The sequence below is a fragment of the Lonchura striata genome, chromosome 8 (genome assembly GCF_046129695.1).
Source record: "Lonchura striata isolate bLonStr1 chromosome 8, bLonStr1.mat, whole genome shotgun sequence".
Lineage (NCBI taxonomy): Eukaryota > Metazoa > Chordata > Aves > Passeriformes > Estrildidae > Lonchura > Lonchura striata.
Genome location: NC_134610.1, coordinates 7,362,009 through 7,388,783, shown reverse-complemented (window position 1 = coordinate 7,388,783; position 26,775 = coordinate 7,362,009). Strand labels below are relative to the sequence as shown.

Genomic DNA, 26,775 nt, shown 5'->3' with positions numbered 1-26,775 from the left:
GATAAATACTCTTTAATATACATTTTTTGTTTAGCTATACTGCTGTAGTTTTGATCCATCAGCTGCAAGAATGAACTAATATAACTAAAACTTTTGAAAAGTGTCTTATCTGCTGGATCACTACCTGGTATAGTAATATATTATTTCAGTATTTTATAAGAATTCTTATTCTGCTTAAAAATATACAGCACAGGACTGACTTAATTAAGTGATATTTTTAAGAATTCATGAGCCTGATATTTGATTAGCTGAAATGTAGGTCACTCTGGTTTCCAGACTCTTAAATTAAAAGGTTTTCCACCACCTTAGGTTCACTGTTTCCAGAATGCAAAAGTTTGTTAGGAAAATGTAAAACTCTTCTGTCTTACAAACAGACCTGCTTCACTTTGAAAAACCTCTAAAATCTTTCTCTCCTAAATTCTGTCCTGAGACATTCTGTCTCTACCCCTAGTGAGGGTGATAAAATGCACCTGCCACAAGCAGGAATATGAAACTGTGAAGCTTTATAGGGATCCTCACACCCAATAAGAACAGGAGTGGTAAAATTATCCATCACAATCTGAAGGTTTACGTTGTCAAAAACACCTATGTTTACTAGAGATGCTGGAACATATGACTTAAAATATTAAGTGCTTTAATAAAGGCTTCAAAACTAGTGTCTTTGTCCTCTGTGAACTATGAGGAGCAACAACAGCAGATAACACAAGGACAATAAAAGTGAAAAACATTAAACTCTGCTGAGAGAACACCTGGGAAAATGCAGGTTGAACCAACTACCCCTTACAAGTATTCATAATTAATCAACAAATAGAGGAAATGATGCCACACACATTTGTCTCAGTAGTGGGATTTTTCTTTTAAATAACTTTTCTATCACAATAAAAACAGGTAATAATTCACTAATACCTGATAGACCTTCATGATATTGACAGTTCCTTCTCCGTGCTGGCCTGGGGATCCTTGGCTCTGTAGCAGATTTCTCACTGTCTCCTCCATTCTAGAGAATAAAAATAATTATAAAAGTCAACTGCATGGAAAAAATTTAAGAGTTGCATTCAGTGTTTTTGTTCTTTACAAGAGCCTAATGCATCCATGGCTACCATGAAATTAATATTTAAAGACAATCCTAGCCTTATAATGTTCTCATGCTTCATGTTATGAATAACACATTAAGGCCACTCTTTTATCTTTTGAATATGCACAGTAATTACTTGTATTGTTTAAATCCTACCCGAGCTCTGTTACTAAACTAAAAACAGATGTGTGCACCTTGTTAACAGTGCAAACAGCACCACAATAAGATCATTGCCACTTAGGAGCAGTCAGATGAAAAACCCCACACACAGCTGCGTTCTGAGCCAGCAGTGGGGTCTGTCAGCTCAGGCTGCCCATGGCATCACTGCCACCACTGTGCCACTGCCTGGCTCCACAGGGGCACAGCTGCTGAACACCTTCAGCCTTCCCTGCCCTTCAAACAGGTGTAAAAATTCAGTGCAGGCTCCAGTCTGGTACCTCCATCTCAGCTCCATCAGGTAAAAGAGGAAGGTTTGCACTTCTGGTTTAGATGTTGTTCATAGGCAGCATCAAAAGTCATCTTTGATGTACACACGTTTATCAAGAACTGGAATAACACCAACCCTGCTCACAAGGAGCTCCTCTACTTCCCACAACAGGAAAAAGGGAAGCCACCTATGAAACACTGGTCCCTTTCAAGGTGGATCAGAACTTAAATCCCATGGGCTTAGGAGATGTCACCAAGTCTGACCACAAACAGTAGGGCTGGTTTCAGCTATGGGTAAGAGGAGGAAAAGGATCAAAACCAGAGGAGCAGTGATGAACACAACAACAAGACACTGGGTTTCACAATAAAAAAATGGTGAAAATTCCAGCCAAAGGTCCTCACACTTCTCCCCACTCCCAAAGTCCCACACAGACTCTCACCCCTGCACAGCCTCTCCTTCAGCCCTGTTCCAAGAGTTTTTCTCTCTCCCTTTCATATTTTCTGTTCTTTTCCTTTCAAGCAGTCTCAGTCCCTTGAGATAGTTGGAAAAACAGCCCAGATGGAACAGGGGCTGGAGAAGGGAAAAACTGCTGTGGCACAGGCGTAAGGGTGATGCAAAAGCAGGAGAGAGAAAGGAATACCTTAAATCATACTGCCAGATACACTGTATATTAAAACAGTGACCTTGAAGATGCTGCCAGTTTTCCTGGGCATATCAGACCAGGAACTGCCTGCTGTTGTTTATTTCTACTGTGTTTAGAGAAACATGACTTTTGTGTAGTACTCTTTCCAAATGAAATTGAGCAGAAGAATTAGTCACAGCATATCTTTTTTATATTTGTTTATTTCTAAGGTAACAATGCAGTGAGACAGAAAACATTAGCTAACTGCTCTGGCCAAAGGCCAATAGCATTATCTTTTATAAGGGCCTCATACTCTTTCTGTTCTTTCAGTCTCATCAGAATGGATGGCATTGGCTAATTAAGCAACAATGTGATGTTATTCCAGGTTTTCTCAAGTCAGCCCACTACACTACTTTTCAAGAAGCTGACACTGGGTGCTCATTCTGCTCAGATGAACACTGACATTCTACTTATTCCTGTGATGGTTTTTTGTCATTGATGTGCAGACTTCTACACTGCCAGAATGCCCACAGAATAGTCTGACCATCTGTTGACCAAATGTGCATAAAATCAAGCCAGCTCTAATCTCTAGTGCAGACAGTGGTACAGTTTTTCAGTTGCAGATTGGAGCCATTTCTGCTCATAGGCTGACCTCAATCAGATGCCTTTTACATGAAAGAACAAATCATTTTGGTTCACACCATAAATTCCTGTGCAGTCCTCAAGGAAAGATTTAATTTCTTAACATGCCCACCATTTCATTTTTAAATTAATGGTGTAATAGCATTCTTAATTATTGTGTTTATCTATGCAAATGCAGTTCCAGTGCCTGTCTTCCACAACATTCTTCTGAATTAATAAACAAACAAAAATGGGAGTAAGGATAGAATCAACCAGCACTAAAACACAGTTTTTCAATTTAGACCTAAGAGTACTAATGAAAATAAAGTCTAGTTGCATATTACTATGATCACTTAAACTAGCTCAGGAAAATTATGAATTCTTAAATTCAATAGGTTCTTTAATCTTCAGTCAAACTCAGATAATCTAGTTTGGACCACAGGCCTGCCTTGTTGAACAGCCTTATAGGGACAGATGAGCACTCAGCTTCTTGTGGCAATCAGAAACAGGTTCCATCAGCACCCAGATTTCTAAGCAATAGGGTAATATTTGCAACATGACCAAGAGCTCAGTTAAAGACAATTGAAACTCCCGTGGTTTTACTGTTTGCAGCTACTATAAAAGTCTGTAACAGCTTACAGCCATTGAGTTGAACCACAAACATAACAGACTGTGGGGTCACACCACTATCAAACCAGCCCTGGGAGGATATTACAAGCTTTGAGTAGCCATGGAATATCTGAAAAAGAAGAGAAAATTAGGTTTAGACAAAGAGGGAGGTGAATTATGCCTGCAGTCAAATTCACTGCAAAGCTCTGATGGCCAGTGCTCCTGCAGTTTGGGAGCTGCTGCTGCTTCACTCACATCCCAGTTGTCCATTTTTAGGACCAAATATGGTACAGGAGGATAATCGAGATTTGTTTCATACGAATGAGAGTTTCTGATGCATGAATTAATGGCACCTTAATTGAAAAGCTATTGTTATCTCATGATCAATAAAACTCTCCTCAGTGACAACACATGCCAGAGCAATTTACTACAAATCCTATTTACAGAATGCAAAAATAATGAAGCCTCTATAAATTTAGCTTAGAATCCCATGTTTTGCTCCCTGAACAAGGCCACCAAAGGGTATGAAAATTTTGGAAGTGAAGCAGAAAAATCATGAGGTTTATGAAAGGCTATTTCTACACATTGACCTATATTTTTCCCCCTTCTGGTAATCACAAAAGGTTATTTGCTCTTGGTTTTGATTCTAATATCTCAGCTGGACCCAATCCAACATCCAGCACTTCCAGATTATTTTTAGGATAGTTATCCCCACATGTGTATTTTGCCTTATTGCTGGACTGCTTTGCCAAGGATTCTCTGTATCTTATGTAACTAGCAAACTGTTAAAATCTGAAAAATCAGTTTCTAAAGCTCATCACTTCTGAGTCTACATTCTTCAAGCACTATTTAAGAACATTTATTTTCCCCTTTCCTTTGTATTTTATTTACTCTCTATTCATCTGAAGCATCTCGCATAGTGCCATTAAATTTTCTGTTACATCTGTCATTTGAATGGAAAAATTGTCATTTTCTTAAAACTCAAGTGTGTTCCTTTCAGCTTCTATTTTTTAATAAATTAGGGGGGGGGGGTTAAGTGGAAAATAAAAGAAAACCATGTTCAACACAATCTCCTTAAGTTTCCTAACAAAATGTTATTTAGGGGAACAGATCTCCACCAGACTTAACCTAAGGATAAATTTCTCAAAGCACAAAAACGAAGAACAAATGAGGCATTCAGAAACCAGAATCTGTTCTTGAAATATAAGAATTTAAATAACATAAAATATTCATGCTACTGTGGAAAGCACTGTCAAGATTCCATGTGGAAGATATTTACAATTACAACCACAAGTGTTCAAGAGTGGCTTATCCAGAGAGGATTCCACAAAAGGGACTGTTCTGAAGCTCTTGAAATGACAGTCTGCGCCACAAGAAGAGACTAAACATCTTGCTAAACTTAAGAGACCAAAGGTTTAAGTGGCCAGGTATGACTTACACAAGAGAATCAGTGAGAAAATGGTAAAGTGTGAAAGAAAACATCAACCTAAAGCAGATGATTGAAAAAATAAGTTATATTTTGTGGTTAGGAATACATTTAGGCTGGAATTAGGATGTTTTTAATAATTGAAAAAGTGACACTCTGAACCAGCCTACTAAGTAGAGTAACAGGACGAGAAATACAAACACTTTTAAGCCATAAATGATTCATTTAGGGAATTAATTACACACATGTCAAGGGCTGAGGACTTGAATTTATGATCCATAGGTTCTTGCTGCTGTTCCTCCTGAACCAAAATCATTCCTACACTGAAAATATCCAATTTGTCCTGTGCTGTTGAGAGACTACCAGGAAATGAATCCAATTGCAATGGGCAGTAATTTGTTGGGGTTTTTTTCCTGACTGTGTTTCTGGCCAAGGGAGAGAGAGGAACCTGTGGAAAGGAGGAAACATCATTCCCTGCCCAGGGAGCAGCCCACAGCACACAGGTGCTCACGTGTCCAAGGCTGCAAGAGGAAACTTCCTCTGGATTTTTGTGGAGACTGGCTTTTAATGCTTCTCAGTGCTGTGGTTCTCACAGCTCTGCTGCCTCCCCCTCCTGCCTGGCCCTGCTGGTGCCACTCCCAGAGCACAGCTTCAACCAGCCCAGGCTGGGCAGAGCCTGCTGAGCTTGATGCATCACTACTGAGCAGCCAAGCTCCTAAATTTCCTACCAGTTTTCTCAGGACCATCACTCTCAGAATCTGTGCTATTGATGATCTGAGATTGTAGAAAGTCTCTGTCTTTCTGCCCCGCTGCCAAAGCAGAAGCCATAATTGGTCTGTGCTGGTTTCCAGGTTGTTTATTCTGTTTATCTCTCACATGTTCTGCTGCCCTGCCCAGCTCTGTCCTGCAGGGCAGCGTGTGGGGCTCTGCCCTCAGTGGGATGTTACAAACATTAAATACCAGAAACTCCCTGGGCTGCATTTACAAGAACGTGCCAATATCTGTCACCTACGTTGGATAGTGTGTCCCCAGCCTGAACCAACAGAAAAATGCCAACACCACAGTGAAACATGGAGGGCATGAAGAAGGAGAAAAAGGACAAGGCACACCCAATTTCCTCCAGCTTGTCCCCTTTGGACCCCTCATCTAGAATCCTAAAATTTTACTTTTGCACCCGTGCCACACTTAATTATTACTTATATCAAACACTCAGAGCTGGTAATTCATCCTGTAGGATTGAAAACTCTTTTCCATGGCTAGAGATCACAGACAGTGTCTCTGGGGGCTCTGTCCAGGGGGGTTCCTGACCCCTGCCAGGGTCCCAGAGCTGCCAGGGCAGCCAGAGGGATGCCCTGGACTCCCACACATCACTTTCACAGGCAGGCACGTCCTTTGTGCCATCCCACAGCAATGTCATGGTCAGAAAAACTTCTCTGTGCCTCTCCCAGCTCTGCCACAAATAAACACTCTCCTAACCCAGGCTCAGCTCAGCCATCCCCACAGAGCAGCTCTCCATGACAGCTTCATCCCCTTCTCCCCTGACCTACTTCCTTCCAGATTTCCACAGGCTGGCAGCTACCTTTTGCTAGGTGCTACCACCTTCCCTTCTCATCATCCTCAAGCTGATGGGACACTACTTGGTGGTTATTTCAAATGTATGTCACAAGAATTCCTTCAGCTTGATTCTGATTTAGTGTTACAGAGATGTATCCAAAGGTTTCTACAGAATCCCACTGCAGCTGTTGAGCATTATATTTCAGCTTTTTCTTTCTCATGTCATGCAAGGTGCAGGGTAATTTTTTAGTCTTAGAGAAAAATATCAATAACAGATCTTTCTCTATCTTCAGCTTGTTACTTCAGTATAGTTAAAATTCTCAGGAGGATATTTTTTTCCAGCTCTTTTCTGTGAAATAGTGAATCTTCCTGTCTCTCTCCCACTTAAGCCTCCTGACTTTTCTTTTTAGTTATAGATTTCCTGGAGATGTGGTCTGGGTTTTAGCTCCTTGAGCTGTCTCAGCCCTCCCTACCACCTGATCACAGACCAAGGAACAGGTTCTGGTTTCTCAGCTCTTTTAGCCCCTGTTCACCTGTGAACCAGCTGGTATTTTTACCAGCTGCACTTGGGTTGTCTCTTTGGGCATTGTGACAGAACTCTGTACCTCTGTCCAAGCTTCCCAGCTCCCTCTCCAATCTCATAATCCAACCAAAGAGCTGTTCTCAGATCCCAGATAAATCTGTTTCCCTATTTGTTAGTAATTTTGAAGTTCAGGTTTGGGGTTACCTGCATCTCACTTCCCTCATCACTCCATTCAGAGCTTTGCAATGGATCAGGTTACACAGGGAAAATATCAAAGTGGCTTTACAAGATGTAACAGAAAAAAAAAAAAATCTCATCACCAGCAGTTCCTGTTCACTGCATCCTTGCAGGAGTGTCTCTCCTTCTACCCTTATACCTGGTTTCAATTAAATTAGTGGTTGTCTCAGCTGCAGATGCTGCTTATTCCTCTCTGTTTCCAGGGTTCCCATTAGGAGCAGACATGGTGCCTGCTCTCCTCAGCTCTGCCCCTGATCTGCAGGCTCCTCTCCAGTGTCCTGCAGCCCCACTGAGAGTCTCGTGTGTGAGCCATGGTGGTCCCCAGGATGCCACCCCAGCTCTGCCGTGCCCCTCCTGAGGAGCCCCTGCATTCAGCTGTGAGCCCATGACTTCAAGGGCTGGGACCCAGGAGACAAACACAACCTCCCACAAAGAATTTAGATATTGGAAATAGATTTAAAAGAGAGAGAGAAGTGCAAATGCGTATGTGATAAACTTTAAAAGAGAACTGACAGATGGGAAATGCTGGGGCTTTAAGCCCCAAGGGGTTTTCAGTTCTCTTTAGGATACAGCACTGGTACAAGCCTGATAGCAGTGAGCTGGGCAAAGCAGAATGCTCAGTATCCCCATTTAATATTTCAGTTGGAAAATAAAGTAATAATATCCTTCATAACAGTAGCAGCAAGATGCACATTTATATTTATTCCTTCTATCCATCAGCACAGGTGCTTATCAATCCAGAAATATCCAGGCAAATCCTTCTCCTGCAGCACCATCACCACCCTGTCCCCAGGCCCAGGGCAGTTCAGCCCTGTGGCATTTGCTAGTGGCAAATCCAAACTGCACAAGCCATGCTCTGTTCACATCCTCATGCAAACCCCTCTTTCCAAAACACACTCAAAGCATATTTGAGCTGCTGCCCAAAGGGCAGCTCTGAGGATGAGGAGCACCACAAGTACGCTGTGCATGATGAAGGCAACGACTGCATGGCCACGCTGGGCTGAAACAGGCTTTGAGCTGCAGTCACACAAGTAGAGGAGGATCCTTCCCCAAAGCAGACAACCCAATCAGGTTCTGTCCCCTGGAGCATGCCCTCACTCCAAATTACACAGAACTGAAAGACTGAACACAGCCTTTACTGTGTTGAACCACTGGCCACTGATCCCAGTAGGAATTTTCAAGGTATTCTTAAAATACCAGATAAGTAGAGTAGGATTTTGAAAGACCTCAGCACTGGCACATCAGTGCTCCCACACAAGTCTGAATTCTGTTGTCACGCAGTGGCAGGCCTGACATTTCTCTGAAACTGCTCTAACTACCCTCTGAGCCAGGAAACGTTGGAAGTGTTTCCATTGTCTCTCTCAGTCATATGGATTTCACTCATCAAACTTCTATCTACAGCAAAAAGCTTCTGCACAGCAATGGAAATCAGTGGTAATGTTTATTTCTGTGTTGACAGATAGACAAATGCCATATGGACTGCATGGGTGTCTTGCATCACCAGCCCTGTATACGGTTTTGTAAGTTACAGGCATGGAGGAACAAAATCCAGTCCAAGACTAAGCCTTGCAGAAAAGCTGCTCACCAGCAATTGAAAGGATTTTTCAACTGGAAGGGCTGTCCCTCCTACAGGTCCCCAGTAGCATACTGGGGAACTTAGGACAGAAGATATTTTCATTAACCATAAGTGGATAGAACGAGGCGCACACAGAAAGTTAATTATTGTGTCATCTTAAACATATGTTCATAAGCTCAAACGATATTCATGCTGGAGGCACCAGAAATAGTCACAACTAAAAGCTTCAGAAAAAATTACAGGCAACTGTACAGACTGCAAATATTTCCAATTTCAAATTATGGTAGCGGTTTACTTTTTTCTTTTTTTCTGCATTTTAAACAAATCTTTGTTTTTCCATATTTTCAAATGGTTAGCTGGGTGGAAAGATATATCTACCAGTTCCTCCAAATACTCATATTCCATTTTGCACACCAGGACCCTGATGCAGACCAACCATTATTGTTTTAAGTTACTTACAGCATTGCACAGCCACTCAAAACTAAAATGCTCTTGGTTCAATTCTGAGTCACAGGTGATACCAAGTCCATCCTCACACAGCTGCAAAAATTTCTGCATTATGTCACAATGCTATTTGTGAATTTAAGGACTTTGAAAAACTAACTACCAACAGAGTCAATGGGACTCTAAAAAAACCAAAAAATTCAAGAAACCATTGCTAGTTTGGTTCAATAATCTATGTTTTATATCAAGTATCAAATTCACAGTTCCAGCCCCTTCCAGACATTGTATGGCCAACTGCAAAGGCCCAAACTTCTGCACAGGTAACTACCCAAGACCCAGCTATGAGAGGAAACTTCCACCCCCCCCCCCAAAATGGGTCACCTCTGATGTTCACAAGGAAACAAGGAAACAATGTTCTGGCTCCCAACCATGAGATTTGCTTAAAAGTAATTTCAAAGAGACAACAGGCAGTCTTAATAAATATAAGTTATTTGGAATTTTTGGACTTCAGTCTTTCCAAATTTCAGCTCAAAAAGACTACAATAAAGAAAGTAAAAAATTGAGATTTTCACATCAGCTGTAACTTCCTGAAAACCTCTAAATATAAGATCAGCAAAGCTGGATGAAATGTGTAGGAATACTCCCAGGGATGTTTACATTACAAATAATGATATGATACTTTAATTCCAAGGGGGATAATGTGCTGCTATAAGTATATCTAAAATATGTCTTTCTTTTCTTCTCCTGAGTAGAAAGCTTGCTTTGGATCTTCAAGCATATTCCAAACAGAGGGTATGAGGCAGTTCTGGGCTGACCAGCTGTGATCAAGTGTCTTCAGGAGCAGCTGATGCCCTGGTGTCCCTTCTGTATCACTGGGACCACCTCAACGACAAACTCTCCAAATTGCCAAGTTATGGAATGAAAAATATATAAATAAAATGCTTCCAACATGTTTTGCCTCAAAGTAGATCCAAAGTGACTGTGAGGACAGTGAATGCCAAGTATCCATTCCTGAGCATAAGGAATGCCTTCATCCAGGTAGATCTCCTGCAGCACTGCCTGGAACAACACAAATTTCTATTCCACTGGTGCCCAGCTCAAAGAGAGTTTATCCTTCTGCAGGACAGATGCAGTAAGCAGCAATACAGATCTGCTACTAGAGAAACCTCAGATATACAAATAATTACTCTTACAGTCTAATTTTCAGATGGTTAGAAAACACCCACAAGAGCAGGTCATGGCAGATGCCAGGAAGAAAGCCTTGTGGCTTTAGATTTCCAAGCCAGAGCAGCAGAGCAAAACAACCTAAACAAGTAATATATGGTCAGAATAATGGTCTCCAAGGGCTTAATTACCTGTGTCATTAGGTAGTGGTAGCCTCTCTAAAATTATATTGACAGCTTTTCTACAACCAAGCAGTTGATAATGAGGCAATAAAAAATACATGACAGTGCACACAAGAGTGCTGCAGTAGTGTCATAAACAGCACCATCAGCTTTGATACCAACAAGCAAGAGCTGCACGAAACTAATTGTGAACTGGTCACAAAAAATCCAGGACATGTATTTTGGCATTAATAATTTTCGTGTTCTCCCTTTCTGTATGTGTGCAAGACTGTGCAAAGCAAAAGAAGATAAGAAAAAGAAGGGAAAAATAATAATATCAAGGTACAAATGAAATGCAAGAGGAAAAAAATAAAAGCTGCATTAAAACAAATAAACAAAGAAGGTAGAGACAGTTTTATGTCTCTAAGTTCCATAAAGCATTCTACATCTTTCCAAGCACAGTATTCTGTCACAGCCACTAGCCACTGGATGATGTAACAAAAGGAGTACACAGCTTCAAAACACCAAATTTGACACTGCTGAAGCCCTTCTCTTTAAACTGGATTATCCTGGAGATGAACAGGGTGAATGCAGGGGAAAGTTTCCGTATGCAGGATTTGCACTGAAATGCACAGAAATATTTGCTGCCTGGATGTCCTTCCACTACTGCCTGCTCCCATTTGAACAAAGAAAGGAGAGAACTGAGAGGAAGAGAACAATATGAGACACGAGGATCAGAAATAAAGACAACATAGAGTAAAAGATGTAAGAGAACTTTGAGAACAAAAAAAAAGCTGTATGAAAAATTTAAGCAAGAAGACAGAAAATGAAAAATGTAACAAAAAAAGTTAAATGTAAAGAAAAGAGAAGTGAAAGGATGTCTAGACGCCTCTAAGGTGCAGATGCTTAACAATTTGTACTGTATTGGTATTTCTTTTGAGAAACAGATCATTTAAGAAGGGCTTAGAGAAGGATTTTCAGTCCAACTGCAGCCCTAAGTGGAGAATTACAACATGACTCCCTCCTCCACGCTCAAGCACTCATTCTTTAATCATTTATCTTCAGCACAGCACGGGATCCATTTTCAAACAGCTCTGCAGGATTTTAGCCACACGGCTCCCATTGTGTTTAATGGGAATCCTGTGGGCACAGCTCTGTATGAAGCTTTCAAAATGTACACCAAAAATCTCTAAATAATGCACCAGTTGAACATTACCCTGTTTACTTCTCACAGAACATGACTATAATGAAACAAAAGTTAGGTCATTTGTAAAAGCAGTACTTACTGAAAAGCTCATTAATGTTTTCTACAGGGATTTTTTCCAATGTAAAAATATTTAGCATAACTATTTAGGATTCTTTTTTTCCATAATATCTAAAGCAGAGAACAAAATCAGCTCACAACTCATCTGCTTCAGAAAGGAAGATCCAGCAGTTAATCAGCCAACATCGGCCAATGCTTCAAGAAGCCTCTTTTCAAGACTTCCCACTGTCATAGGATACCTCTGTGGCTTCATTTCAGATTTTCCCTCTGAAAATTGAGTTAACAGTTTCTATTTCATAACAGCTTTATGATGATTATAAATACCAGTGAAGCACTAATCAAAGATTCATCAGAAAAAAAGCCTCAATATGAACTCCCTCCTCTCCCCTGAAGAGGAAGGCTGCTTCCATGATAAGGTCTGACATAACTTGAAAGCTTTGAGAAATGCAAATCTTTGCCATCCAGCTCTATAAAGACAAGAGCTTCATTTCTGCACTTTCACCTCTCACAAGCAGTATTCAGAACAGATCCACGAAGATACAACTTTAATCAATTTTCATGCAGATCATACTCCATCATCCCTTGGAATAAAAACCATAGAAAGTTTCAGGGACTTCCATTTCAAGGGACAAATCCTCAGCCTTTTGAACATGTGCTAAGTGGAACAGCTCTGCTGCAGAGAAAAGGCTGATACATTCAGTAGGCAAAAATTTAACCAAGGAACAGCAAACAGAGCATATTTAACACATATTTCTAGCTACAGAAATTAATATTAGATGTAGTATTAACATCACTAGTTTATTACAAACTGTCACCTTACCCATGCAATTTGTGCTATCTCAAAAATTGCCTCAGGAATAAACACATTTATGTTAAAATACCTCAAAATCCAACTCAGCAAATAAAATTCTTACGTTAAGAACTAGATTAGCACTCTTTTTCCTGGATATACAAGAACTGATACCAGATATGGCAGTCCACTACGAAAACCTCAAAAATATCTGTAAAACACGAGGTTCAGCATTTTACAAGATTCTGAGTTTATGTCAGAAAAATTCAGAAAAATTAGATGACTCTAGAAACTACTGTGTCTACCAGCTTCAAACCATGCCAGCATGAATTATTGCAAAATTGCCTAACTTTGAGCACAAGTCATTCCACTGAACTCAACAGTTCATTCCATAGAGCCAGGGCCTTTGTGACTTCAGTGAACAGACAGGCTGTATTCTAGCTAACTTGGTGGAAACAAAGCCTCACAAGCCTGCCTTGCTAAGAAATTATTTAGTGACTCCCCTGAGGGATTCCTTTTCCCCTCTAAGCAAGAATCAACACAAAGAAAAAGATCCCTTTGAATCCTTAATTAAATATTGTAAAAAGTTGAAAGAAAACTATCATTATCTTACAACACACTATTACCATGCTGGAGACTGATATCTGGCAAACCAATTTAGACATCTATGTCCAGGAGGGGAAAAGAGCAATAACAACAAAGAAGTCACAGTGATACAGGAAAGAGAGGCTGGGCTGGACGTGTTGGGAATGAATGCCAAGCACTGAACAGCAGCACCTCACAGCACCAAAGCTTGAAATATTCCATTTGTTCTCCAGAAAGAACCATTCCAGAAAGGTAGGACTCATCATGGCAAAGATGCTGCATAGGGCAGGACCTCTTGTGCATGGCAGGGGAATTCCCACAATGGGAGAAGGAGGTTTGTCAGGTCCTTTTATATCCATAGCTGGACAGGTGGAAAAGCTGGAACTCAAGCAATCCAGCCTGTGGGCACAGGAGACACCTCAGACTCCTGCTTGCTCTGTGAATTTAAGCTGCCTTTTATGACACAATTATAATAATGCACTCAGGTTTCAATGTTCTGTAGTTCTAAGAAAAAAGATTTGAAGGCAGATGTGACGTGGAGAGGCCAAGGTGGGCAGAGAGGGCAGGGGTACAGAACCTAGGACGGGTTCTGTACAGAACAAAACCCAGGATGGGTCAGAGCTCCTCAGGGGGGCTGCACTCAGGGAAACACATCTTGCCAGCCTACATGGCTTTAGATAAGATGTCAGCAAAGGGAAGAACACAGCAAATGGACTAAAATCCCATCCCTGCAAAAAGCCACATCCAGAGCAGTGGCTGTAGAGTGGGACAATCTGCCTTCAACAGAGACAATCCTACCTGACACAAACGCAAGCAATGTTATCTTGCAGAACATCCAATGCTGGCATTGAGTGTAAAATTGAACTAAAATGAAACTGAATTACATTAAATCACCCACATTCACTTTATTTTTAAAATAACTGTTATAATAGCAATTTGCAAATTATCCATATTTGTCTGTTCTATTTTGTCTGTTCATATTTGTCTGCATTAGTGAGTTCTAAACAGCATTTTTATTTCAACATTCTTATAAAATAAGGATGCTGACAATCTTTTTATTAGCCCAGTATTTTTATACCTTTGTTAAGCTCATTGCTAATGATTCACTTCAAAGTAATTTCAGAATACTACAATAAAGTGTAATAGATTTCCTTAATCTTCATGATCTCAAACCCTAATTTACTGCTGAAGCTAACTAAACATATAGCATGTTCTGAGAAATTGCTTGGCTGCAAATGGCACAAACTAAACCTGCTAAAAAAACAAACTTACTCTTTGCAAATGTAAACATTATAAATCCAACAAGATTTGGAATTGCTGAAGGAATATGGTAACTCATTTTACAATAAAGGCCATGTTCTTCTTCACACAGGCTTTTTTGTTTTGATATTTACACTGATGCATCTCCAAATGAAAAACAGTCTTATGGGAGGAGGAGAGACAAATCCTTAACTGGTGGGGTGATCACTTTCACTGTTTGACTCCTAACACTGTTTGTTAAAGGCAAATCTCTTAGAATTTGAGCAAATACATCTTGATTTTAATAGATTATATCCACAACTCTTTGAACAAGTGGAAAGCTTCTGGATTTTCAATTCACTTGGGAACAAGTCTTTCAGGCTCTCACTGATGAAAAATTAAAGCAAGAGAAAAAAGCTATTGTTAGCTTAAAACATAAGCAATCAACTCATTTTGCTATTGAGTATTATTTATTATTTATCAGAGGCTGCTGTTGTCAAGAGAGTTGTTCCAAGCACCTGCTTACAAACATTAACAAAACACATCCAAACTGGAGGAATTTAAATGTAAGCATTATGGGCTGAAAAATGGTTAATCGACCTAAGAGATTGTGTATTAACAGTAATCTGAAGAGAGAATGTAACTCCAGCACAAACACGCCTTTAATAAACAACAGTGTTCAATTGTGAATATAAAAATCTCATTTTCCTGAATACCTGACAGTACTGAAGCCTCAGTGTTGGACAACCAAAAAAAAATGACATCCAAAATCACTTGCACTTCCTACATTTTGTTTGGTCCTAAAACTTTCTCATTTTTGGTGAAAATTAAAGGCACAGGAAAAGTGGGTAACTTGCCCAGTCAGTCAGCCAGAAGGGTTCAAGATTCCTTTCAGATGTCAGTGACTGGTTAATAATTTAGTCAGAACAAAACCCAGCATCCCAGTTCAGTCCTTTGTTACCAAAGCACAACAAGTACACTCAGCCTCCTACTTTCTTCAATAATGTAAAGGCATTGTTTTACATCTGAGTCCTTTATTTAGACTCAATACCAACTCCCTGGTTTAGTTTAAATTTTGCTCTGTAATCCCAATATTTAAAATACGATTATTCTCCAATAAAATAATACAGAATCACCAACTATCATTGTTTGGAAGAAAAAAGTATCATGCACTTCTGAACTGGGCTTTGAAAATTTATAATCAGTGTGGATCTAATATAATGACTATTTTATGATGTAATGTTGTAGTGGGTTTAAAATACTTGCATTTTAAATATAAGAAAAAAAAATTAACTTTTTAACATTCATAAAGATATTTCATTTTTCAGAAGAAATGAACAGGTTACCTTCAGAGTCCAAATGTACATATGGGTAACCATACATAAAATCTGTTTTAAAAAAAATATTATTACCCAGTCTATATGGATGACTAGTTATATATAAATGTGAAATATTATAAATCTGCAAGCCTGATTTTCAGGAAAAATATTCTTAAAATTGCAATCTATTCCAGTTATTGAAGTTGAACTTAAACTTTGCTAGAGGACAGCCAGTTCCAACTGCTAATTATTTTTAAAATACCATGGGAAAAAATATATCGATGTCTATTTTTTCATTCATGTTTACTTTGGGATGAAAAATTTTGCTTGAGGTTTTCAAGCCATGCAGACTGCACAGATTACACTGAATTACAACACTCATGCTTTATTAAAACTCTCAAGTATATATACTAATGAATGTCATCTCATATGAAATTTATATATTTCTGCCCACACGTTGCATAAAATTGAGATAAAATGCCACATATATAAACGATTGATAGCTAAAGTTTTATGAACTACAAACACAAGGTCAGTAGTGCTTCACTTCTGCAAGATAAATTTGACATGTGGACAGCACTGTGAATCACAACCAAAACTGCAATGGCCAGGGAATATAAACTGCCTGTTAAAAAAATAAACAGAAAATACAGCAAATCACTCTTGTATGGACTTCTCTAAACACTGCACCACCAGAAGCAAATGCTTCTTTCAGCTACTGCTGAAACGGTTCCATCCTCCAAAGAAGCATGAAATCCTCCTTTGAGCCAAGGCCTTTCAATAGAATTTCCAATCTCATTTGTATACAAGACTTTTTATATAACCTAGTAATATGAATAGTAGGAATTCACCCAATGGTGTTCCTTTCTGTCCCTTTTTTTCAGCAGGTACCTGTGCTCAGCAGCATAAGATGACATGCCTTCCTGTGGCAGTGTAAAATAATTCTGTCACCCATGGCATATGTCAAAACTGATAGAAAAACACATTCAGAAAAAAAAATATTTTAAAAGAAAATTTATTTAATTCCATTAAATATGTTTATTTTTTGTTTGATTTTTTTTTGGTGAGCATGTCAGCATTCAGGTCTTTGTATTTCATCATGCAACAAGAATAACAGACAAAGAAAGCCACTCATTTTTGTTTTTAATATAATTGCTTAATTCAGGCTACCTCCTAGAACACAAGTCTTAGAAAAGCTCAGATCTGGTCCTCAACTTTCTTCAATGGGAAAAAGTTGAAGGCTAGAGCTGGATGATTGAATGTGACCATTTTGGTGGCATTTGAGCAGAGTTAGGAGATGGTGGGTTGTGCTTTCATTTTGTTTTGTTTTTTTAAAGGATAATATTTTCATTTTACCTTTATCAAGTTTCAATGTCATTTTGACTGGATGTCATTTACACCACCACACGTGCACATAACCAGTGTGGCTCCAGGGCTTCCTCCTTGGTGCCCTATTTTTAAATCTCTGCAGAAGCTCAGTCCCTCTGCTAATTATGTCCAATGCTGATGCTGCCTCAGACATGATAGGCAGCTTTAATTCACTCAAATCCAGAGCCAGCCCAAATTTTCGTGTGAACTTAATATTCAATTAAAGAAAAGAATAGCAAATAAGGAATTCCCATTAATATAATTTCAAAAATTCTGCTGGACAGTTTTTCTTAAATATTTTGGCTGTTTCCATTTCAACAGTTAAGAAAATGGTATCTCAGAATTAGCATTACTTTTACAAGAACTTATTGCTTCACTTTCTTTTTATCTGAGTTACTAACAGCATATTCACCACTATAAAAAGCAAGACTGGGGATCTTAATGCCATGTTTTTCTAACTTTAGAACTAGATAATGCACACATATGTTACTTAGGAAGACTTAATAAGACTTCAGTAACATATTCTCCAGGAAATGCTCTGATGGCCTATGCTGCATTATTCTAAAGTTTTACTTTATCAGTTTGTTGATCACTGTATTTTTATGGGTCCAGTTCAAAATTCAATGGAGTACAAATTTTCAAAGTTTACACATTCACACCAATTTAATCAGCTACTTACACCAGTTTAACAGTAATTTACTTTTTAAACAGAGAGCCTTCTTTAACCTCTGACTTGTTTTTTTCCTTATGTCCCATTTTGAACAAAAATCTGCAGGTATTACCCATAAAGGAGCACTGCAGAACTGATGACCAATACAGAAATGCACTAAGAGAGTGATTCCTTTTCTTCTCTGTTCAGCTTTCACTTTTACAAGCAAATACATATTTATTGAATGGTAAGAAAAAAAAAATACTAAAAGTGAAATGCAAGAGGAAGAAACTGCCTGATTTTGGTCCATTCCCAGTCTGCAGTCACAGGTTGCTACACAACCTTCTCCAGGCCCACTGTACACAAACATCCTCAGAAAAGAATAAACAGTATCTGGAATTAAGTGGATATTGCCAAAAGATAAAAGATGATGTAAGCACTCCAGATATACTTCCAATATAATTTATTTTCCAAAACTCACAATTAACAGAGATGTAACAACTACAAACTGCAAGGAGCTTTAAAATTACTGAAACCTTTTGTATCTACCTTCCTTGTGGGGAATATAATCAAATCAATTCTCTTGTAATTAAACAGGACTCATATTAAATTTAATTTAATTATTTGGAATGTGGGCACAGTGCAGGACAGCCTCATTAAGGTGGCTCAGCAGTTTGTTTTCAAATGGGACCAGTAAGTCAACATTTACGATGAGCCATCACAAAGGCTGCCCATCCACTCCAAGGGTTCAGAAAAATTAGTTATTGCAGCCAATTCAAAATGCTGCAGAACTGAGTAAACCTGTTTTGCAGCTGTATGTCAGGAAGATCTGATCTTCCAAGCAAGAGAGAGACACTGCTGGAAAAAATTTCTGTTTCCTTTCCTGCCTCCTCCTTGTCATTCAGATTAGCACATTACCTTGTGGGGATGCTATCCCCACTGTTTTCCACAAAGAAAATGAACTTTAAGTTCTCTGGATTGCTACAAGAAGAAGAGCACTGCAATAATGAAGAAAAAGATGTTTTGACCTCAACATCAACAGGCTGACTTTGGTATACTGCCTACCTGCAATACATTAAACAGCAATGTGTTTCTTTTTTGCCCTAAGCAAGACTACAATCAAATGTTGTTCACAGCAAAATTCTTCATGCATGTTTGTTACATTTTCCTCTTCTCCCCTTCCATGTCTTCCTCTCCCTAACTTAAACACTCTGCTTCTCTCTTCTGTAAATTCTTGTAACACAGGAACAAACTGCTACAGAACAAACAGCAAATATTTGTGACACATTAATGTGATTAAGGGAAAATTTTCAGCACTTAAATAGATTTTTCTCTTTTAATCTTGGTACCTGAAGAGGAAAAATATGCTTCTTTTTCCACTACTAGGGATATTTTTGGAGCATCACAATCGTTACCATATTAAATCTGCTGGTTTGATGACAACAATTGTAATAAGACCTGAGGCATGAGCAGGAACCCATTGTACAAAAGCACATCTGTGAAGTCAGACACAGCTAAATCCTGGCAGTCAGCACAGAGCTCTCTCCAGTCTGAGGAAACAACTGAAAAAGGAATCAGCAATATCTGGAAATCTTGTTTTTAATCCTTATTTAAAACACAGTGTTAGTAACACCAACTTCCTAATGGGAATTCTCTCTCAGAGAAGCATCACCAACAGCACTGCCCATGTGTTGTGCTTCCCTAAATTAGGTGCAACAAAACTTCCCAAAAAATTATTCATCTGCTCATTTATTCAGCTATAAAGAAATCTCACTTAAAAAAAAAAAAACAAAAAAACAAACAAAAAAAACCCCAAGGAAAACAGTTATTTTATTTTCAGACTAATATTCACTTAGCAGTAAGACAGAACTATCCCAGAATACTTTATTCTTAGCTGGCCATCAGCTCCTCCAAATCATCAATGCCCACATGCTCTACAACCCAGACCCTAGATCTCAGTTTGGCCAGCTCTGGTCTGGAGGCTCTCAGTTCATTTTCCTATCCTCAATTTTCACTTTTTATTAATTAAATCATTGGCTGGGAGCCATTACTGAAGTTCTATTTTTGCCATTTCTGTGAAAGTGTCAGGGAGGCATTTGGCTTTCCCAAGAGTGGCTGCCCTGTATGGAAAGGACACTGAGAGCAGGTGAGGAAACTCTGGAGGTCTGAGTTCAGTGGGACACAACCAGACTGGGGCTGATGCTTTGAGTGATGTAACCTTACTACCAAGGCAAGTACCTTGCAACAGCAAAAGCCTCTATTTAAAAGAAGAAAGTAATATGAGTGTATGTCTTTCAGCTTACAAAAAAAAAAAAAAAAAGTACTTTAGAAAGGCAACATATTTACAGCAACTTCTCCACAGCTTATGGGCAGAAATTCAGATATTGCATCTTCCCCAGTGATATAGGGAGTTATGAGGAACAGTAACAGATCACAAGTTCAAAAAAATTGTTCCCAGATCTGCATCATTGCTACACACAAAAATTCTGTAATAGTTTTAGAAAGCAACACGTTGCAAAGCAGAAACAACAGCTTTAATTTTATCTGATGGCTAAGTGTACCCAAGTAATGTTTTTGTGAAGCTCTAACATTATCCCCTGTAACAAACTGTGAGAAAATAAGGAGATGTTAACCAAGTACTTGCCCCAAGAATATTGTAACATACATAGTTAATAAGGTTCAGCGGGTGAGCAGGAATATTTATCTCCTCACTGCAATCTCTTGTTACTATTCATGTCATTACTTAGCTGTAGGTCACTCAAATTCATTTTCCCAGAGTAATATTATAACCTTGCAGGTATTTGAAGCAGACATACTAAAACAAAAAGGTTAATTGTGCATTCTGTCAGGACCATGTGGCATCAGGCCATGACCATCAATTGCCTGGTAAATCTTATCTCAGTTTTCTTTGCTATTTAAACTCTCCCTGGCTGAATGATAATTTTTCATTGTCTAAGCTGTCTAAAGGGTAGGTTTCAAAATAAAGTTTTGAGTTCTGTTGCTCATACCCTGGTTTAACATTCTAGAAGATCTCATTTTGGTAATCTTACAGATTACTCACTTCCTAATAATTTAATACTATTTGCTTTGCAGTTTAAATGTATTATGAGACTAGTCTCCCCTAGCACATGAATCTATATATGCCATAATGATAAGAACTTAGAAAAAGGATAAGAAAGTGCTATCAACAGTCATGACAGAATGAGGATTGTACACAATAATACAGAAGGCTGGAACACTGTAGCAATATGATTTTTTTTTTTTTTTACACCTTTGGCCAAATTCAACTCATAGAGGAGAAAGTTCAGCCATGCCAAGAACAATGTAGAACCTAATCAGTAAGAACATCATAAGATGGATTCATGAAGTGAGCTTGTGATCTGAGACAGAGCTGAGAGTGATTTTAGAAGGGTGGAGAGCAGCACTAGAGACATCAAACTCTGGTGGGGGCACTCTGAATACAACTATCATCTCTACCAAGGACTGAAAGTGTCTTAAATCATGGTCACAACAACCACATGGTGTGGGGAGAGAAAGGTGATGTTGACCTTTTATGCTGCAGCTCTGTAGTTGGAATGGCCACTGTGAAGAGTGACAAGAAGAGTCAAAATTACCAACTGCTGCAGAGACATGGGGCAATTTTTTTCCAGTGACTGCACAGCTACGCACACCCATGCAAAAGGAACTAATTCTAGAAGGACACCAGCTTTAGGGGAAAAGAGAATATTCCCATGAGGATGCCATTCATGTGCCAGTCAGGGGACATGTCCCTCCTGGAGGACAGCAGAGCAGCCAGCCAGCCTCACCCCTCCTTGTGTAGATACTGTGTCCTCCAGCTCTGACCCAGGTGCTGCTTTCTTTGAGGGGTCAAAGGAGGGCATCCCCTACACCATCATTTCTTCTTCCAAACAGTTAAAAGACAAATTCTGAGCAGTTCACCTGTGGCAGTCATTTACACACTCTATGATGTGATGCAGTCTCACTCTCAGCTCTGGCTGCTTTCTCACTCAGCACAAAGACCTTTTTAATCACCCTTCAGCAGCACTCTTCTCATAGTGGGTACTTGTGCACCTCATTTTGGGGGTTTTGTTCCCTCTGCAGGTATGTTTTTATTTCACTAGAAATTTCTTTACTTTTTTTTAATATTAAATTCCAACTATACAACAGACCTACAAAGCCCAGAGAAAGTGGAGCTAATTCATCCCCGTGTTCCTTAAAGACAGCAAATGTTTTCTTACTGCATTTAATATGATACTGCATGCAGGAGCAGCCAGGCAAAGATATTAATATTATCACTCTGTTCCCATAATTAATAGCAACTCCCCTCACAGCTCTGATAAGCTGGGAAACACATTTCATTTCTTTTCCTTTCCTGCTCATGAAATACTAATGGAAGAGGAGTAGGTACAGGACTCTTGCAGTGACCTTGTATTGGGACTGCAGCTCCTTCAGACTGACCCAGAGACACCATGGAGCCATCAGGAGTTTCCAGCAGTAAATGGGATGGGACACTCCTAAAAATTTAGAGGGCATGCAGCTCAGTGAGGCATTTCAGCTCTATCAAAACACATTATTAATGCCAATTATGGCATGAAAGATGCTAATGTGAGGTTCCTCAGAGAGCAGGCAAAAACCACTGATCAGTTCTGGAGATAAGGTTTGTCTTAGTTACCAGTTTCCATACCCAAGCACATATTGATCTGTTGAAATTTTACAACCTGTTTCTTTCCCTGTCACTTTCAGAGGTTCTTAGAGCTGTTAAAATGGAAAACTAAGCACAACCTTCTCCCTCCGCAAGAAGAAATAGCTAATAAATGGGATAAAGATTCAACATTACTATGGTAGACATATTTTCATATATAACTTGCATAACATTTCCTCTTGTCCTCTTACCCTTGTATGGAAGAATGACACAAACATCCATGTGGAGCTTGGGGAGGGGCATGGAACAGGCAAGACAAGCATGGCCATGCTAAGACACTGCTTGCTGGAGAGATGCTAGTGCAGTTCCATAATGCAAAAGTTTCTATTAAGCAAAAGGAGAGTGTGTGTGGAGAGCAAGGCTTATCTATGACAGCAATCTCTTTAATGCTGCCAGAGTTTGTGGACAGAAATACACTTGTCAAGTGCTAGATCTACACATCCCCAGAAGATACCCCAAAATTTTGTGTCCTATCTTAAGAAAATTGTCACTAGCCCAATACACATGAAAATCACATAATGAAGTAACAAAGCTCAGAAGTATATATTCAGTAGTAAAATCAAGTTAATAAAGTAGAATTTTGTGTTATGTTGATCTATTACTAAACAGCATCATATGGAATGATGAGCTCTCCCAAGAGAGTATTCTTGTGCTTTGTTCAGTTTGTTTATTTTTAAGTAGGTACATGCTGTTCATCAGTAAAAATAAAAAAAGGATTTTAAAATGGAAAGCAAAGTAAAATTTTAAGAAACAAATAAAGATATTACCAAAGATCATACTGAGTAAAAACACATTTGACTACCACATGCTTTCTTGGTGTTCATTTTGCTTGTGATTTCTGCTGTATGGGAGCCACCACTAGCAAATTAATCACATTAGATTTCCAAGAGGATAAAGTGTCCTCTTCTAATAAAAGCAAAGAGAAGTTCTCATTAAAAAGCAAAACAAGACAATAGGGTTTGACTTTCTCACTCTATTACCACATTGCCATCCCATGGAACAGACCCAGAGCAGAGGCATTGGACCTGAACTACAGTGAGCAAATCCAGGTTACGGGAAGAGCTCTTACTTCAATACTTTGCTATCATAAGGAATACGAGATCAAAAAGTTGCTGCAAAGCTTTTAAATGGCCATTAATATTTAAATAAAAGTAATTCTTGTAATTGTAATGATACTAGCATTTATGTTACAAGTGTAACCAGCTAAGGAGAACTTGCACAAGAAAAATATGAAGCTCTGCTAAAATCAGTGGAGGATTTCCACAACAGAAAAAAACCCCTAAGAACATCAGATATTTAGTACTGATATCAGGCTCATGTGCAAAATCACAGGTAGTATTTGAGATATGATTTTTTTTTACAGGGTAAAGCTTTTGTTTAAGAACTCCTAATAAAATGATAGTAGGCAGCAAATTCAATGTTAAGCATATATTAACATAACTTACTCCAACATCAGCTGCCACATTCATCCTCAGCTGGAAGACATCTACTTTCCCCACTTGCAACTTCCTCTCCTCAACCATAGCCACAGGGACTGTTACAATCTATATTCACATATGTCTTTCAGCACAAAGACAGGATTCTGAAGTATTATGAAAGGTTGGTTTATGTGCATGTTAATGTATGGCCATGAATTATGTAAGTGCAAAGAGAGCCAAAAAAATGTATCACAGAATATCTACCTACCTCTATTCAGATTCCATCTAACAGTGTGGTTTCACAGGAGAAAGGTGACAGCCATAATTCACACATTTTGGGTTTTGACTGCTGTTAAGTAGCTTCACATCTTTTTGCTTCTATGTTTCTGCTGGCAAAAGAGTTTTGTCCTCCACTACAGGGGGATTTTCAATCTAGATTAATTACTTATCAGATCCATAAGAGCAAAACCTCAAGATAAAAGCTCCCTGTGAAATGTGGAATAGCAGAATTTGCTCATTAAGAATCTTGGTTTATTTTTCTCCAGTGGCGCTATGATTCTATCATTCATTTCCTTTATCAACAAATACCTTCACTGTGTGTTTCTTCTTGGAAGCTACAAATGAAGCAAATTCTATTTTTAATTTCACATGGTTTCAGTAACAGATAAAGGCATGTATCTGGCTTTGGACAAGTGGATAATCCTCCACAAAATCTGAGTATGCTAGGACTCTGCACATCTACACTTCAGTAATCCTAAACTTCACATTTTAGAATCATGAGTAGAATATTTAACTCAGAACTGCAACAAAGGCTTCTTCTTACCTTTCTCTATATTGGTAAGAAATTTGATGAAAAACTTTATAGCAGTAAAATAAGATATTTTTACTTCTTTCACTCATAAGAGGAAGTTGGGAATTATATGCACAAACAGTATTGTCAAAAGTTTTCCTTTTTTTCTCATGTGCATAGTTCAGCAATTAGAAGTTACAGGTGTCATATATTCAGGCATGGAAAAAAATGTGATATTTGACATTTGTTTTTGGTTTGTGGGTTTTACCCTTTCAATTAAAATAGTTCTCTAAAGATGTCTGTACTAACTATGCCTTTTAGAGTCATAGAAGCAGACTTCCTGAATAACTGGGAGAGATTTTGCATGACTAATTGGATAAATTTGGATTTCCCCTATATAGTCTCCTCATTTTTGGAGCTGAAAACCATCAGTTGTGTTTTGACAGAGGCTTATGGTCAATGAAGAATCTCCTGAGCACAGCGTTGCAGTATGCAATGCTTAAACACACGATTTTATACATGGTAGCTCCCATTCAAGAACAAAAGATAGCAATGATATTTTAAGCACAAGAAAATTCATCGAGAGAATTAAGTTTAGAAATGAGTAATTTTTATGCAGGCTTAAATAATGATTGAGATAACAGACTGCAAAAAACCTGAAATGCAAACTTAAAACATCAAAATCCAGAAAATTCATAAAATAGCCTTAGAATGTGGTATCAAAACCTGTCCTATTTTTATGTCCTCGAGTTGTAAATACAGATAAGTTCTTTTAAGTCTGACATGTGAAAGCTTAACACATGAGAGCTCAAACTGAAGAAAACAAGCCTACATAGTGATTCCTGTCAGAAACCATTAACTTCACCTGCCAAAAAAAAGCCACTGTTGTTGCTGAAACAATCCCCAGGAATACAGTTCACCAGTTATAAAGAAGGCTGCACACTTAGCACACAATTTCTCTGTTAGGACCCTCAACAGTGCTGAAACACACAGAAATGCCTACAGAGAAATATTCCCATTTTACTGCTGCATTACACAAAGTGGGTGGAACATACCCATGTCAGCAGCAGTGTTAGAGCTGCTCTGTGACCAAAAGTGCCTTTAGTATTAAACTAACTGCACAAGTTGAACTTGAAGGGACTGATGGGAAAGAATATAATTCCTGGAATTAAATATCTTATTATGTATTTGTACATCAAAACCTGCCTAATAAAAGGAAAGAAACTTCAGCCTGTCTAAACAAACTTCTCACTGTCTCATAGGATAACATGTGTAAGACATAAATGAAAGATGTAAACAATTTTCAATATCCCTAGATATTCTATATGAACAAAGTTGGTTATGGTTAGGGGTTTTTTGAAAACTTTTTATCAATAGAATCATCTCACAAAGATGCTTAACCTAGCAAGACAAGGAAAGGAAATACCCCAAACCTCTGCATCAATGTTTTCTCCCAGAGTACTGGCAGTAGACTGAAAGAAGGATAAAGAGAAAAATGTGGAACGTGGAAAACATTCCTAGTGTGATCACCAGGAAAAGACAGACATAGATAACTAGATAAGATAGATAAGATAGATTGATGTCTTCAGTTGGCTGATGTAACCTCTTCAGCTAGCTGGTGTACCCAGAAAGAAATTCTGTAGTTCACAGCTCATTGCAATCAAACTGATCTATACAGAACAAGCAGTCTACAAAACATTAGATTGGCTTAAAAATTAATTACACCCAGCAGGAAGAATTTGATTCATCCAGATTAGTTACTAAAATGCCCGCAGGGGGCAGATATAATCTTTCCTTAGAAATGAATTAAAGATACGATTCCAAGTGTCACGCTTTGAACATATAATCAATACCCCCATTACTAAAATTTCCACTGTGAACTTCCTTAAAATGATATCAGCCAGCATAATTTTGAAATCTGAAAGAAGAGCTGACAAGAGGAAAGCCTACAGTTTATACACAACAAAGGCACTCAGCTCACCTTGGTGGATGTAACTAACTCCATTGCAGCATACACACATTTTTCAGCCACCTCGTAGCAATTACATGCCATGGGAGCACACTGAAGCTCCAACAGACATAGCAAGGTGTATCACCTGCAAATGACAACACTTATTTCATGGACATAATGCTCTACAATAAAAGATGCCCACAAGGAGTCTTCAAGGATGTTTAAGTCACTGCTTTTGCAACATCAATGCACAACAAATTG

At 38.7% G+C, this 26,775-nt stretch overlaps 1 protein-coding gene across 1 annotated transcript in view; it reads right to left on the bottom strand.

The window, feature by feature from the left end:
* The window catches only part of NCKAP5 (NCK associated protein 5), a 220,590-nt gene that overhangs the window by 127,301 nt on the left and 66,514 nt on the right, over window positions 1–26,775 (bottom strand). The window contains exon 4 of the mRNA XM_077784917.1: window positions 907–997. Coding sequence (XP_077641043.1) covers window positions 907–997 — 91 coding nt within the window. The remainder of the gene's footprint in view (window positions 1–906; window positions 998–26,775) is intronic.